Source organism: Mesoplodon bidens (assembly GCF_964165515.1).
Source record: "Mesoplodon bidens genome assembly, chromosome: 1".
Taxonomy (NCBI): domain Eukaryota; kingdom Metazoa; phylum Chordata; class Mammalia; order Artiodactyla; family Ziphiidae; genus Mesoplodon; species Mesoplodon bidens.
Genome location: NC_138176.1, coordinates 214,838,707 through 214,856,451, shown reverse-complemented (window position 1 = coordinate 214,856,451; position 17,745 = coordinate 214,838,707). Strand labels below are relative to the sequence as shown.

General features: G+C 36.5%; 1 protein-coding gene across 7 annotated transcripts in view; it reads right to left on the bottom strand.

Annotated features, from left to right (window-relative positions):
- BANK1 (B cell scaffold protein with ankyrin repeats 1) overlaps window positions 1-17,210 on the bottom strand; it is a 336,673-nt gene extending 319,463 nt beyond the window's left edge. For 6 of the 7 annotated variants that reach the window (XM_081242857.1, XM_081242855.1, XM_081242853.1 and 3 more), the window contains exon 1: window positions 16,742-16,976. In XM_081242857.1, the coding sequence (XP_081098983.1) occupies window positions 16,742-16,811 (70 nt within the window). In that variant the 5' untranslated portion in view covers window positions 16,812-16,976. Of the gene's footprint in view, window positions 1-16,741; window positions 16,977-17,135 lie in introns of those variants that run through there. The other variant, XM_081242858.1, reaches the window with a different exon arrangement.
- Window positions 17,211-17,745: the final 535 nt, after the last annotated feature.

Sequence of the window (17,745 nt, the reverse complement as noted above, 5' to 3'; positions counted from 1 at the left end):
TACCACTTATGAAATCGGTTGTTGTGAGAATTAAATGAGATGAAGTATGTGGAGCATTTATCATAGTGCCTGACACCTGTCAGCTCTAAATAAAACTTCCTTTCAATCTACTGGAAAGTGAAATCTGTCTTTCGAGACAGCATTTGCCAGTGGGTGGGATGCAAACTTCTGGGACACTGTGACAGGAAGTCATAGAGGGAAAGTCATTCCCTTTAGAGTACTTCTCCAATCCTGACTCCTTCAAGGGCTATGTCTCAGTTTGGAGCTCCCGTGACTTCATGAACACGATCAAAGACAGAGTGACCCATGTGCCCAGAGCTCATCCTTAGCTACAATTTTTTCAAAATTACTTGATTTTCAATCTGTTTATTTGTATGGTCACCTTCTACTTACGGCAAGTGATAATGATTTTTCATTTACGGTAGTGATATAAATTTTAAAAATATATCATATTTAAGCTAAAAAAATTCAGCCTAAAGAAAAGTTTTTTCTTAAAAGGGAAGATTAGTAGTATAGCCAAAAATTGGGGAAGGTCTTATGACCTTATGTCTGAAATTTGCAAAACTCTGTCCCTAGAGACGGTACTCATGACTGCATTCTAAAATGAGTGGTGACTTTCTGGAACAGCAGGTATGCATCAGGAATCACCCTGAATAGTCAGAGAAAACACTCTTAGCCATTGCTCGGCCTGCTAACTGGTTCTCATGACTGGATTATTCAGATCTATGCAGGCTGAGGGGTTTTGAGTCACCTGATGTTGAATTAGAGTGAAGATAAAAAGAAATAGAGCTATTCAGCTTGTCCCAACCTATTTCACTTAAATACAGTCCCTGAGGGCTGGAGCCAACTTTGTGTATATTCCTGGACCCTAGCACAGGAGATGCAGAATAAATGAAGGATAATTACTCCTACGCAAGAATATAAAGGCACTAGTCCACTCTTTCTTGACAAATATCCTCACTCCCAAGTGCCTAGAGAAACCAACTTTAATTTCTGTCATGTTTTTCTTTTAAGATAAGAGATACTAACTGAATTACTGTTATGAGCCAATCATTCTCCTGAATAATTGATATTATCATCAATATACATAATGCCTCCTGGGCATCAGAGAGGTTGCATAGCTTGCAAAAGAGGAAAGTCCATCAGTGACAGAGCCAGGATTTGATCCTGTGCTTATCTGACTTCAAATCAAGTGCTATAAAAAAAAATTTCCTATGTTCCTAAAAACTATTGTTTTATTTCTTTATTATTTTTAGGTCTAATTATGCTTTTAAAAATGTTATATACATACAGGTTAAAAAAAAATGCACCGATACGTAAACAGGATGAAGTCTGGGCAGTACACTGAAATGGAATTTTATGTTTCTTCCTTATATTTCCCAAATTTTCTACAATCAAAACCATCCCCAATATGTCTTAGAAGAGTTAATAAAGTTAAATTTTTTTTTTGTTCTTGCAGGGCCCATAAGCATCTTGGAAGTGTTAATTTACATTGTCAATGTTTAAAAAACAATATGGCTGACAACACTAGGGACATGCTTGGCTATAAAACCCTTTCCAAATATTGAAACTGTGCTCTTTCCACTGTATCATGATACATTCAAGGGACTAAAGTGACATAAGCATTGGAAAATGTCTGAGAACACTGGCAATATAACTTAAGAAATCTTAAGAAAAACGTCTGGGAAAGAGAATCATGATTTAAATGAAGGTTAAATTATAATTCTCATTTATAATCATAATTTAAATGAGAGTTAAAACTTAAGCAATGTACAGCATGGTGACTAAAGGTAACATGGTGACTATAGGGAACAATACCATACTGTATACTTACAATTGACTAACAGAGTATACATAGTTTTTAATTGAAATATAATTGACCTACAATACTATGTTAGTTCCAGGTGCACAACATAGTGATTTGATATTTCTGTACATTACAAAATGATCACCATAAGTCTAGTTACCATCTGTCACCATACAAACTTATTACAATATTATTGACTGTATTCCCCTTGCTGTACATTTCACCCCTATGACTCATTTATTTTGTAACTGAAAGTCTGTACCTCTTATTAATCTATCTCACCAATCACTCATCCCCTCACCCTCCTTCTCTATGGCAACCACCTGTTTGTTCTCTGTACCTATGACTCTGTTTCGGTTGTGTTATGCTGCTTAATTTGTTTTGTTTTTTATAAAAGTGAAATCATACCAAATTTGTCTTTCTCAGTCTTTCTTTAAATTAATTAAAATAATCTTGTATGGACAATGATCTATTCTTTTATCCAATAAATCATTGTGGATTTTCTTGTTTGTATTCTGTTTTCTTTTGTTTTAAAACATTGTGCAACAGATTTATATGAGGAGAGAGCACAGCTGACAGATTTACAAATGTCATATCACCAAATAGTTATACAAATGTAATTTTAAAGTGCATACACAAATAGTAAATATATTAAAGCTACAATGCTAAACGAGTAAAACTATTAAAAGTAAACATAGAAAAATAAAAACTAGAAGTACATACACTGCTTTTCTCTACTTTTTCAGTCTTTGTTACATATTTTCAATTATGTGCATGTATTATTTTAGAAAAAATAATGAAGCACAATGATTTAATCTTCTAGACATACATGGAGGATATTAAATTTCATTTACTTTTAGACCATAATCATATTCTTTCTATTTGCCCCAGAATATATTTTAATTAAATATTCTTAGTTATAGTAAATGGTTATAGAAATCTTAGTAAAAATAACTAAACTATTAGTTATCAGATTTAAAAAGTTAATATAATATTGAGAAATGCCTTAAAATTATCTTTGTGTAAAAAATTCTGTGAGGACTTCCCTGGTGGCACAGTGGTTAAGAATCCGCCTGCCAATGCAAGGGACACAGGTTCGAGCCCTGGTCCAGGAAGAGCCCACATGCCGTGAAGCAACTAAGCCTGTGCGCCACAATTACTGAGCCTGCGTTCTAGAGCCCGTGAGCCACAACTACTGAGCCCGTGTGCCACAACTACTGAAGCCTGCGCACCCTAGAGCCTGTGCTCCGCAACGAGAGAAGCCACTGCAATAAGAAGCCAGCACACCACAACGAAGAGTAGCCCCTGCTCGCCACAACTAGAGAAAGTCCGCGTGCAGCAATGAAGACCCAATGCAGCCAAAAAAATTTTTTAATTGAAAAATTTATAAAAAATAAATAGTTCTGTGAATTTTTAAGACTTTTTTTCACGATCAAAGGTAGCTCATATGCAAACCAAACAAGAAAGAATTTGGAAACCAGGGTGGTTATCTAAGGGTAGATATAGGACTCTGAGGATATTCAGAAACAGGGCATTCAGAAATGGCTTCACCTTTATTTATCCTTTTTCATAAACTTAATTGGCTACTCTAATGTCACACTTTGTACTAGCAAATCAGGAAGCATCTATTAATGTGTTTTTCTCTGCTGAATGGATGCCAGAGGTTACCCCTTCCTTTAGATAGCATCCCATCTATTTCAGTAATAAAAGTCATTGTCATATTAACAATGTTTTCTATGTGGGCTGTTAAGTTAATCAATCTCCAAGACATAAAATTCATTCTCTGTCTAAATTATTTGCATTTATATCAGTTTCTGTTGTTTTAGGTTGAAAAATATTTCAACAAAAATTTATTTGGGTGACTCTTAATAGCCCATACGTTTGCATCAAACATGTGTTTCATTGACAGACATTTCTTACATGAAGTAATCTGTTTATGGCCATGTAGTCAAGATGCTCTTAATTTTAGAATGTTCTGATAAATGAAATCCCAATAGTTAAACAATGTGAAGGCACCTACATAGCTTACATGATTACTGAGATAGTGGTAGGTTTACAGATATAACATGTGAAAATATCTGTAAAATCATTTGCTCAGTTAAGATGAACATGTTATTTAAATATCAACCTCATAAATACATCCCAAAATATTATTATATTAGAATTCCCTGTGTACTTTCTCAGTTCCATTTCATTCATACACTTTCCTTTCCCTAACAGAGAATCACCTTCTGAGTTTCCTCCCATTTTCTCTAGCACATCCCATAATCAAAGGTCCCACCTGAATGGTCAGAATTAAAAATAAGAGAATGAAAGAAATCGGCAAATTGTGTGTGCTACTCAGTCTACCAATGTCATTTCCCTACTGTATAGCTCCTTCTGCTTTTATTTCTATTATAAGCCTCCCTCCCTCCCACTCATTCAAAATGTGGTCAACAGCAAAGGGTCAGAACTTTACTTACACAGTGGAATGAAGAGACCGAGGAAAACAGCTAAAAGGAGTGCAACCAGTCTCTGGTTGAAAGAGCCATCCTCTCAAGTTAACAGGGATGATAACTTTGTGCAAAAGGACTTACTTCTCTACCAGTGTGGAGATGACAAAGCATCCCACGGTTAACTATATTTGTGAAACAACAGCTTCAAGGGAATTGAAGAGACATTGTTTATTGCAGAATTTCTCAGGCCATTTTAATGTTCTAATATGTATATTCAAAACTTTTTCCACCATAGACAACTTTTTTCCAAGGAATATATATGCTATAGAGCAATATGGGCAACACAGTATTAAAGGAATAAAGCCCTGGAAGTATGAACTCAGGTTTTTGAGGTACTGACCATCAGGTAAGAGAAGTATGAGTCACCCTTCATGATGTCTCACATGGTCACTCACCTACTCACCTCGCAGCAGCCACGACGGCCATCAATTACAGAGCACGTACGCTGCTGCAAGTATTACTAAATGTTCTTTCCTCATTTCTTGGTGAGGTACAGAGAGGTCCTGTAACAGTTACCTAAGGCCATATGACTGACTACTAGGTGATTCAGGTAGGCTTTAAACTCAGAATGAGGAACCTAAGCCTAGATTTTCATATGCACCCGATCAGAAAATTATTCTCAGAGGTCATATAATAAAGTACTACATATGAGCATACTTTCTAACGAATCTTCTGTATTTTCCCAAGGAGAGGCAGAAATGAAATGTGTGTTAATTGCTAACTTCTCAGAAGACTGGCTCTCATAAAAAAAAACAGAAAAGCTGTCCCTTTCCTTCCATAATTATAGGAACTGTAGGTTACTTAAAACTAGAAATTTGCTTAGGGGTCCCTTTCTGTTATTCTCCTCACCCTTAGAGGTCTAGGTGAAACACTGTATAGATTTATACCCTATAAGGAATACACTGCTCAGACATAATTTAAACAATTTCAAATATATCACTAAAGCTTTACCTATACAACTATATCAACTATTATTTAACTATATGATGATATTAGAAATGCCTTTATCACAAAAGTTAAGAGTCAACTACACTATGATCTGAGTCAACTACACTACGATCCAGTTTTTCTGTGTGTTGTTTTTTCTTCATGGGGCCGGGGAGCGGGGGGTATAATCTATGATATAGTTGTGGACCAAGACTCCTCCAAGAATAAAGCAATGAACATTAACTACATTTTTATTTTTGAAAATGTGATGCTTAAACAGAATTAAATTCTCAAAATGAGAAAAATGTTCTTTACCCATTAACTATTTTTCCTGAAGACAACACACAATTCACATATAGAACCACAACATTTGTTTTCATAACAGATCACAGGCTTCATCAAGTTCAGTTTGTAGTGAATACGCAGAGAATCATGTGCTTGAGATATTAGTGTTTAATGTAGTGTTGAGAAAAAGTAAACAGAACTGAAAGAACATTTACATGAGGCTCTCAATCCTGAGATTCATATGTATGTGACACCAGAAGTGCAGGGAATGAGCCATGTAAACACATTTCTTCTAATAAAAGTGAAAGCTGAATACCAGCTTATGCTGAATGTAATAATATTTGCCTTTTGCTAAGCACCTGTTATGAATGCTCCAGGCACTTTACACGCAGAATTATATTTAATCATCATGATCCTATAAAATAGGGTGTTACCCATTCCAGATATAAAAGAATTGGATCCTAGATAAGTAATCTGTTCAAAGTCACACAAGTAAGTGACAGATCCCATATGAGTTGATATAGATAAGACATAGATATCAGTAGAGATAATCAACTCACAAAGGTGAACACAACATGTAGCCTTAGTTATCATGTAAAATAACATTTATCAACGTTAAATTGGAAAAATGTATAGGAAACAGGTGAGAGATTAGGAAATTAGTTTTGTCTATAATACAAATAAAATTTTTGATAAATTGTAAACTAATATTCTGTAGGCATATCCAAAGATCTATCTTAAATTCCTTTTTAAAAGGCATTGTGTGTCTTTTTTAAATTTTAATATCTTATACAGTTTAATACTAATAAAATTTCAGATATTTTCCTTCTCATAATTTCAATGCAGAGGTCACATTTTTCCAATTAATGATTCAAGGAACTAAGTTTGTGATAAAATATTACCTGGAAAGACATTTCAAATATAGAAAGTAATGTCTTGTTACATTTGTTCACAGAAGCACATCAGGAAAGTTCAACCTTCACGTGGTTGTAACATGAGTGAGTGGAAAGTTTCCAACTTTGTCAATTGATTTAAGTAACCCGAGTTACTATATACTTCTGAAACCTAGGACCTTTTTCACACAGAATTTTCTTCCCAAATTAATCCAATAGAATATTTAATAGAATTTAAAGTTGATTCTCCCCAAATCAGTATATACATGTAATGCAATTCCAAAGAAATGAAAGGCATCTGTTTTTGTTAGTGCAGATCCAGCAAACAGGAGATGGCTTATAAGCCAGAAATTCTTAGGGTCCTGACGCCAGTGTGTTTCAGGTGCCAACATCTGGTTCAGTGCCTTCCAGATTCCCTAGCTTCCTGATGGTGATAAGAAAGTCGTCACCACCCCATTCACCCCTACCCCCCGCTCCAGCCCCCCACCCAAGCGGGACACTTAGGAAAATTGTCCCAGCCTATTTCCAAACTCCTTACATCAATTATGTAAAAACTCAATTCCCTATCTTAAAGTTCTTTCTGCTTAAAACTGCTACATTATTTTCTATTAAATGCTTCTAAACTACGTGTTACACAGCATCCCAATTGTTTCATGGGAAGGAGACGTGGACAAAATAATCTTTAAATGCAAGTGGAAAAATAGAAGAATAAATATCTATTAATAGCCAAGAAAATAACGGAAAAGGAAATTTCTTGGGAGAACTTTCCTTCGCAGATACTGGCTTGGGAAGAAACAAATACGTTAGTAGAACAGAACACTCCGAATGCAAATGCCAGGATATATGAAAATGTACTGTATGGCAGTGGTGGTATTTCAATTCATTTGGAAGAGTAGGGTTCCTTTAATAAATGTTGATTTCTCAATTGGCTGCCCTTATTTAAAAAAAAAAAAAGAAAAACTTAAGTTGGATTTCAGCCTCATGCTATAAACAAAAATAAATCCCAAGCATACTACATGCAACTATAAAACTTTAAATCCTAGAAAAAAAATGTAGAAAGTGACATTGGTCATTTAGGGGTTTATAAGACTCCTCCAGCCAAGACAGGAAACAGAACTAGGAAAGAAAACATAAGCATATTTGAACCAATGAGCATTAAAATATATTCGGTGGCAACAAACACCATAATCTAAATCATTTAGAAAGACTAAGGTAGATTAAGAAAAGTATCTGTGATCCATAAGATAAAGTATATAATATGATCTTACAGTATGATCTTACAATATGGTCTTACAAATTATTAAGACAGAAGATGTAATAGAAATATGAGTAAATGATATGAAAAAATGCTAGTTAAATTTTATCTAGCGTTAAAATAATAATGAAATGTCACTATTAAAATACCTTCTGTGGGTGGGCCTGAATGGGAAGAGAGTCTCTTTAAACTGCTGGCGGGACTGTGAATTATGTTACCATTTTTATGACAGTTATCTGGTAATATTTATATAACAATATTTTATAAGGGAGAAATCAAACCTTTAATGGATTTCACTGGGGTTTTTTTGAAAGCTTAGAGCACTGCTATCCAACAGAAAATACAAGTCACAAATGCTAACCACGTATGTAATTTAAATTTTGTAACAGCTACATTTCAAAAATAAAAACAGGTAAAATTAATTATAGTAATATATTTAATTTAATCCAATAAATGCAATATATTTTTCAACATGTAATCCATATAAAAATGACTGAGAGATTTTATATTCTACTTTTTTGTACTAAATCTTTGAAAACTAGTGTGTGTTTTTAGATTTACAGCACATCTCAGTTTGAACCAGCTGTATTTCAAGCACTCAAGAGCCACATTATCTAGTGTATACAGTGTTAGGCAGCATGGTACAGTGTTTTTTGCCCATCAGCAGACAGAAAGTATGTAAGATTTCACTGATCTGACATCACAGAACAAATCTGCATTCTACACCCTGGTCAGGGAATGCAATTTTGAGCTCACTGTCATTTAGTATCAAAATCTTCTGTGACACAACTAACATGTAACAAGAACTGTCAAAATGTGTAACTATACCAACCTGCTTGAATGTGCTTTTATTCAGCAACATTCAGTTACGTGGATTCAGACAAGAAGAATACAGTTGGATAGACTTATGTAGGGTTGCTGTTTTATCAAGCGGGTATGACAAAAAGAGGTGGGTGGGAGTTGAAGCATACGCAAAGATATGATTGTAATAGTGATGCATTGATTCCAATTTGGATAAAAAGGACGGGATGATCAATAAAAAAAATTAAGCTATGTAATAATCTAGCATTGAAACAAAATTTCTATAAAAAGAAATATGTTCTTTTCCATTAACATTGATGCTTAGGGAGAGAAGGAGGTGGGGAGAGGGAAAAGGAATGAAGGAGGAGAAGGAAGGGGAGGAGAGGAGGAAGAAGAAGCACTCTGGAAACATGAGAAAAAAAGAAGGAAAGAAGCAAGGGAAAAAATGAAACAGAATATTTAAACACATAAGAAAATCTGTACATTAAAATGTGTTCCTAATGGAATTTACGGAACTTGTCTTTGAAAGTTTTCACAGGAGAAAATCCCCTTTGGTGTAGTGCTATCAGCTTTTGAGTACGAATAAATCATTATCGCAGCACAGATCTTGAAACAAAAAATAAATACATAAATAAAATTCTTTCCTTGACCCACGTCTCCTGCAGTGGCTACTTTCTTTCTACACTCTGGCAGCCACGCTTTAAAAAGCTGTCTACATGGCGTCCACATCCTCATCTGCCTACACCCTTCAACTCTCATCCCCTCTACTAAAGCTACTTACTTCTCTCTCTAAGGTCATCTTAAGTTTCATGGTGCCAGATCCACTGGCTAAATTTCAGTCCTCAATCTACCTGACCTATTCAAAGAATTTGAGTCAGTTCACCATCTTGCCTTCCCCAAACATTTTATTCTTGAATTCTTGCCATTTTACTCTTATTTTCCTCCTTTTCTTTTTAGCCTCTCCTCAATCATATTGGGTAACTCCTCTTGCTCTATCAATGCTTTAAATGTTTGCTTTACATGGTTCTTTATCCTGGGTCATCTTTTCTTTCTACTCTAAACGTTTTTTTTTCTGTTATCTTATTTACTGATGCAGTTTTAAAGACTGTATTTTCCCCAATTTTATATCTTCAGCCTGAACTGTCTTTCTGAGCTCCAGATCATAATATCAAATGTCTACTTGACATCGCTACTTGAATATATCCAGATATCCCAAATATAATATACGCAAAATTGAAATTGGATGTTCTCATGCCCTTACCATTTCCTCCTGCTCTTTCAATCTTTTCCATTGGAGTAAATGACAGCTTTATGACCCTCCAAGTTTTCCATGCCACAAACCTAAGATTGATTCTTCACATCTCTTTCCCCCTCAGGTTCTATATCTCCTACTATACCACAAAAAGTATGTAAGTAATAGTTCTTAAAAAACATGTCCACTTCTCCCTATATTTTACTGGTTGATAAACTCCCAATTGTTCAAAACCCTTCCATTGTTGACCTCTTCCAATTTGTTGTACCAAAAGCAGCTTACATGATCTTCTTTTTTTTTAGGTTAGAAATTCTCTTTTTATTTTCACCTTCATTAATTTAGAAGGTGATTCAGAAGAAGAAGAACCTTTCATGTGATCTTCTAAAAACCAAAATCTAGTGATGTTATGCTTCTGTTTTAAAACTCTTCAGTAGCTACTCATTATATTTACTTAGGAGACTTTTCTCACAGATTTATGTAATTTAGTTTCCCTTTACTTTTCCAGCTTCTTCTTCTGCAACTCTCCCCGTTGCTCATTATAAGACTGTGAATGTACCCTTGTCAAAACTTGAAAATCTTTTATCATTCTGAGCCTAATTCCTTCATCTACATCACTACACTTAATTGATCACACCTGAACTTCATTAATTTGTGCCTCTCTCCCCAGTTTGGCAAGAGCACACTGAATTTAATCTTGTTTTCCAAGATGATCATTAACCCCATTATTAACATATCATCTGTAACTTAATGAGGATACTAAACTTTCTACTCTATTACTAAAAAAAATCTCAATCAAGGACCAATCTCTGAAGTACAATGCTGATTACACTGCTTCAGATTGATATTAATCCACTGATAGTGTGTATACAGTTTTCACAATTGCCTGTCAGTGATGCTATTTTTCATCATATACCAGGGGATTGTGATAATAGCCAGTAAATTATGCTGCTTTTGTATCTTCTCTTCCTTTTTTATAAAGATAAATGTCATAAGCATCCTGTGTGCCTCAATTTAAATACATTTTAAAAATTTGTCAGAAACAGTATGCTGTAAATTTTTCAGATAAATAAAAACATAGAATTAACAAAACATAAAAAGTCTACTGCTATATTTTATAATTAACATAATTCTGTAGCTATAGTACATAATGCAAAACTCTAGACTTCTTAACAGTGCTTAACTCTTATTATATTAACTTTGAATGAAGTATTTCCTCACCAACTATAGAGACTTCAAGTTTAGAGACAAAAATAACTGCATGCAGTTTCTTCAAATATCAACAATAAAGCTAGAAAACTCCAAATATTCTTATCTAGAGGACCACAAGACTTACTCATAAGGCACCCTACTTTCAGCACATAAAAGGAATAGACCTAATTCTCAGATTGTTTAACTTTCAATGGAAGATGCATAGAAGACATCACTTTAACAATAATAACAACTTTCTAAAAGAGAAGAAGCTATGTGAACAGGATTGGCAGTGTTTGAGAAATAAAGTTATTCTAACCCAAACTCTTTTTTTCCTCCAAAGAAGAGAAACTCATTCAAATTAGTCCATGTAAAGAGAAGGTCATTGCAAGGATGCCACAGTCATTTCATGAACAGACAATATCAGAACAACAAGTGCAGCTGGGTCTTACTTGGCCTGGAAATGGGGAGTCAGAAACTAAAACTCCTCCCTCTGTCTTTCAGTGCTCCTTAATTCTCTCTTCTCGTCTTCTTTCTAATTATCCATCTTGCACATGAGTCAACTAGCTGCCATCCTCTACTGTATATCATCAAACATCGACCTTCCACTGACAACAGTCTCATTATCTCTTGTTTGAAAGAAGGGCTTGGTTGAGTCCAACAAATCTTTAAATGTGTGTGCCAGGCAACACACATCACTGGTCACTAAGCAGTCCATGGACTGGCTGCCTTTGAATCAAGTGTCTATTCTTGGCCAAAGTAACTGTTTCTGGAATCTGGGCTATCCATGGTTCTACCCATTTTACATAGGTATGGATGGACAGAATATGATAAAGGAAGGGTTTCTGGTCCTGTGGTCTACAGAGAAGTGCCTGGAGTAGTGAAAGTTCTAAACTCTTACTGAAAAGTAATGAGGAAATTAAGGAAATTATCTCCTTAATTGAAATCAAAGTAGATTTTTGCTTCAGTTTTATCTCACTCACTTTCCCAGCTGTGACCCAATAGTTCACGAACGGTATTAAAACTGTAGTTGTCTCCTGAGATTTTTTAATTACATGGGTCTACTAAATCTAAATAAAATGTGATTGACCAATGTAGAAAACGTATAAATTTTAGGGATTCTTCATACAGTCACAAGAAATACTCTACAACAGTGGTCCCCAACCTTTTTGGCACCAGGGACCGGTTTCGTGGAAGGCAATTTTTCCGCTGGCTGGGCGGGGGGCGGGGTGGTCCAGGCGGTAATACAAGCGATGGGGAGTGGCAGTGAAGTGTCCCTTGCTCACCTCCTGCTGTGTGGCCCAGTTCCTAACAGGCTCCGGACCACTAATGGTCCACGGCCTGGGGGTTGGGGAGCCCTGCTCTACAATGTGTCATTCCAGTTCCATGATTTTATAGAATCCTACCACTTTGATATGATTTGTTTCTGCATATCTTTGATGTTGGTGCTTCACCCTCCACCCCAGCCCCTAAAAAAAAAATTAAAAGTTTTTTAGGAAATGAAAGAACACAATGAATTATTAAATGTTTTCATATGATTATATGGAACAATATAACTTCTTGTCCAAAGTAGGTACTAATCCTCTGATGCTCTCAACTATCAAGGTAATGTGATATCCATATAACATGAATTCAAAGTAGAAACGTGATAAATGGTAGCTGTTAAAAGGCCAAAATTTCAAGTGGTCTGACACTATGTTTTCTTCTGAAAGTTAGACATGATCCTACGGATAAATTCAAACAAAAAGGGAATGAGGATATTGATCCCGACCAAAGGATGAAGTTTACACCTCAGTGTAGATCATGACCAAACGAAATCAGGCAAATGAAATTCCAAGTCAGGAACTGTTCTTACACTTTTCAGGATGTCTTCCTTATAAAATGGAAGACATAAAACATGAAGCAATGAGAATTACTAATATGGAAAAGAGGTACAGGAGCTTAAAAGAAAGGAAAATATGGCACATAGTTAATATGATAAAACAAAACTTATTTTAATAAACTGGAGCAAAGAAAATCTTATAAAAGACCACAAGGCAATGATGAACCACTTCTCATGATTACAAGGGGAAGTGGTCTTTCTGGATTATCTCAATTTGGAGCACTTGGAAGCAACAATGATATTTCTATTCAGTGGTAAAGGTCTAAAAGGCTCATTATTTTTCTCTGAGTCAAAAATAAATACAGGAGGGTATAATTCCATACAATATCTGTTATTTTCACCACCTGGACTATTTCAGTGTCTGCAGTAAAACTTAGATACTATTCTTTACATTTAAAACAGGAAAGAATTACAAGGCCATATAATAACTTATTTTTAAATAATAACTTCCGGAATGTTTGTCCTTCCTATTCTTATTTCATAGTTGTCTCCAAAATTACTATAAGATATTCTATAATTTACAAAGAAAGTAATAAAATAGCAACTGTAACTTAGATGATCGGGTAACAGCCATTTAAATTCTCAAAACATGTGATTTATATTTGGTAGGAATGATATTCTTTACATTGGATTTTTTTTAACCCAACAGTAAATATTTTGGTAAAATAGATCTTCCATCTTCTTATAATTTGATGAAGTATCCCACAATTTTATGTTTGATGCTTATTTTTTTCACATACATTTATTATTTTTTAATTGGGTCACAATTGGTACTCTGTGATATGGGGAAATAAAACACACTCTCATTTTGTCCTCTTAAATTCCCATTTTATTCTTTCCTGTAACTGCCCTAGTTTAAACCCTTTTAATCCATCTATCCTTAGTTATTCTCATTGTGGATTCCTTCTTTTTCTCCTCTCAGAACTATTAACCACACTATTTCCCCAAGATTATGACAATATCTTACTACAGGAAGTCATACTCTCCAATTTTTTTGGTGTGGGAGTTTGATGGCTTCATTCTTTTAAGTTTTTCCCCAAGTCAGCATGAGGCAGTTTCTCAATAAGGGGGGAACTCTATCTTTTACATGTAAATATGACACTATTGACCAATGACCAAGGAAGTAAAACTAACACGTATCAAGCAATTACTCTTTGCTATGGCACCCTGAAAAGCACTTCACATGCATTTTCTCCTTTAATCCTCAAAAACATTCTTTTAAATAAATGTTGCTTTGTACCCACTTTTGCTTTTTTACTGGACCAGTTGGGATAATGACAGATTGATTTATTTATCCAAGATCACAAAGCAGATATGCAATGAAGCTGGACTGGATTTGAAGCAGTCTGAGCCCAGAGGCCATCATAAGTAGGGTATGATCACCTGAAGCACATGTTCAGATACATGTGGCAAAAAAGGTCCCTCTGCTACCCCAAGTACGACGCCCAGAATGCTGTTGTGTATGCCTGAAATCCTAAGCAAGTAAATATTACAGAATTATCCCATATTAAAGTAAGAAGGCCCTGAGAGAGCTACCTCTCTTTAAAATCTCAGCATAAGTAAGCTTATCAGAACCTTTCTCGCTGGTCTGAAGAAAGCAAGTTTTACCAGCCACTAGAATTAAATAGGGTATTTCCCTAGTAGGAGAAATCTACCTGTTGGCTATGTTGGAAGACCGTAGTCAGAGTAAAAAGCTTCAAATCTTCAAGAACTTTAGGACACAAAGGAAAGACTCAGACAAACCATGTTTCTCACAAGCAAAGATGCAGTCCATCAGACCACAGTTTTCAGAATGTTAATGTTCAACATTTAGAAGGTTAACATATTAAGATGTGAGACAGGACAGATGCTTTCTGCTTTTAACCTAACAACTGATCTCTCTCTTCATCAGAGGCATCAAATAATATTAATAAAAAATACAAAAACTATGGGGTAGGAGCAAGCTGTGCTTTAATAAACAGTCCTTATTGAAGGTAGCAGTTTAAATTTAAACAATCATTAGTTTTGGAATAAAACAAGGAAGGAATTTCTCTTTTGGACACTAGTGGACAGTATCTAGTTAAACATAAGCCAGAAAATAAAGTCTAAGTGGAATTTTCATCACTGTGCATCATTTTCACACTGTCTTAGTTCTGGGTATCGTATCTTTTCTGCTTCCATTAAAGGACAAGCTGGACACTCATAGATTTCTCTGATGGCAGTAAACACAAGATATTGTCATTACAAATACACAATACACCTAATGCTAGAAATATAATCTTCATAGACGTGAAACTGTATTTACCACTTTAAACGGTGTTTGCCCATTTTACACTCATATCACTACACAAGTCTTGGGGGTGGGTAGGTAAAGATTGTTGGTGACATGGTGAACAGGATCTTCAAATAGTTATTGGTTATGGGACTGTGGGCAAATCACTCCCTGAGTCTCAGTTTTCTCATGTCTAAAATGAGGCAGTTGGACTAACTGACCCTTAATGTGTCACATTAAGCCAAAGTCTAAGATGCCGCGGAGACACTTGCCCAAAGCAGAGACAGAGGTCACACGGAAAGGTATACAATTTTTAAAAAAGGATTAATCAGAAATAGTTCTTTTAGAATACTCTTCATATCTAGGAATGACATGGGTTTATAACAAAAAGATAGCTCAGTATAAGAAAAGTATCATTGCCTGAGCCAGATGAGGAGACAAATGAAGCAAGTAATAAATACCATATTGGAAGGACCAAAGGAGATGGGGGGAAACGCATGGGAGGAACAGGAAGGAATACTCAGGATGAGACAAAAGTTGGTTCACGTCATTCCAGCATTATTCACAATAGCAAATACCTCAAAATATCACTTGAGTATTAAGTGAAATAATAGTCATGTTCTGGCTAAAGTGCTCCATCTAGAAGTTTGAAACAAATTGTAGCTGATTCTATTTAACTAAATTGTTCAATTGAAATTACAAAAGAGCTAACCTGCTCAAGGTTCAAAAGACAAGGCTGGTTTATTTACTGAACCAAGCACAGATGCAGTCCATCAGACCACAGTTTTCAGAATAATGTTTAACATTTAGAAAGTTAACATATTAAGATATAATTCCTTTCTTGTCATTTCCATTGCCACAAATACCCCCACTTTAACTGAAAAGCAGTCTTTTAAAATTTATATATGAAAAAAAAAAAACACTTGCCAAGAGAAACAGCTAAAGCCATAATTTCATTACTTAACAAAATGCTAATAAGCTATGAGAAACTCCATTCAGCAAATTAATAGAATTTCACTCAGATTTTCTTATCGCACTTCTCAGTGTGAACATCTCCAGGAATCTTAATATCCAAGTGAAGCCTTTTCTTTTTCATTTTCAAAACTGAACACTTTTTATAATCATTGTACGATTCACAAATGCATTTGACATACTTCAAAAAGGAATGAAAACAAGTGCCTTAACTTCTGTTTGACCCGTAAATGCATTTATGTATTCAACCAAACGGACTGCTTTTCCTTCCAACAAGTTAAGAAAATCTGTGTTTCGAGGAGTTTTTACAGAAAGTAACCTGTCTGATTAGCAGGTCACAGGCCAAATTTACCGGATTGGATTTTGGGAGACCCGGCAGGTAAACGGGCGATGCTACCAAAGGGCACGTTTGCCATGTTGACAGAAGTTTTAGGCTGATGCATAACTTTAAAATACGTTCCAAGCTGATTTTAGAAACTAGAGGAGCCTGTCCCGGGTGCTCTGGAAAGTTCCAGCTACTCAGAAGCTGCGGCACCGGCGGTGGCACGCCGCCCAGACTCAAGGAGCGCTGCCACCGCGTCGCGTCCCGATTCCCCCGGCGAGGAGCCCGTGACAGAAGCCGGCTGCGCGGCGGAGCGGCAGCCGTGGTCCCGCGGCCTCGAGGCGCACAGTCTCCGCGGGACCCCGGGGCGGGCCGGCCTCCCTCCGGCCGCCCAGCCGCGCGCACACCCACCTCGGGGCGCTGGGCCGCCTGCGGGCCATTCCCGACTCCCGCCCGCCCGGCCCGGCGCTGCTGGCAGCATCGCGGCCGCTGAAGCCCGGGCGCCTGGACAGGTGCCCGCCGAGCCCGGCCTCTCCCGGTCTGAGGTTCTCCGCGAGCTGGTCTCCGGGCCCCCGACCGTCCTCAGCCCGCTTCCCACTGCGGCGGCTGCGGCCGAGGTCCGGAAACGCAGCCCCGGGGCGCGGGCCTCAGGGCGAGGGCTCGCCTCGCTGGGCGCCCCGCGGAAGTGAAACTGCTCAAGGGCTTGCTCGGGCCTCCTTTTTCGGACGCTTTGGTTTCTCCTAACACTCTCTGGTCCTGTTCCCGCCTCATCTTTTCACTCAGGACGTTTTTAGAGCTGGGTTACCTGTTCCTGTAGCCCTTCTTGTCCCATTCAAGGGCTTCCACGACGCTGCCACTTCCAGGAACAGGGATACCAGAAGTAGACACTTGCTGCAAAAGGGGACTAAGAGATATAGACATACAGATATGGATGTACCAGTAAAGGTATAAAGATGTAGATACACAGTTGGGTTTTTTTGTTTGTTTGTTTGTTTGGAGGGTTTTTTGGGTTGGTTTACTGTTTGTTTCTGATATTGCATTTTGCCCAGAAATTTTAAGCTAGAGCCATAAATTATAAAATGATTTTTAAATCCTAAAAATTTATTTCCTACTCCTGCTCCAAATCAGAACCGGGCCTAGTAAAAAAAAAATAATAATAAGTTATGGATCTAAATAGGTCCTTTGTTTGTTTGCTTGTTTGCTTTAAAGACTGTGAAATACTCAAGAGTTTCCCCTAGAGCCTTAAAATAAATGTCCCTTCTCTCAAGGATCTCTAAATTACTAATTTACGTTCTGAAGTTAAAAATATTTTTGAAGATAAATTTGAAGTTTTGGTAATCGTTCACGCCTAAATGTCCCTCTCCCTCTTTTTAGAAAAGAAACCTAGGAGGGAGGCTTGTGTAGCAATTATTTAT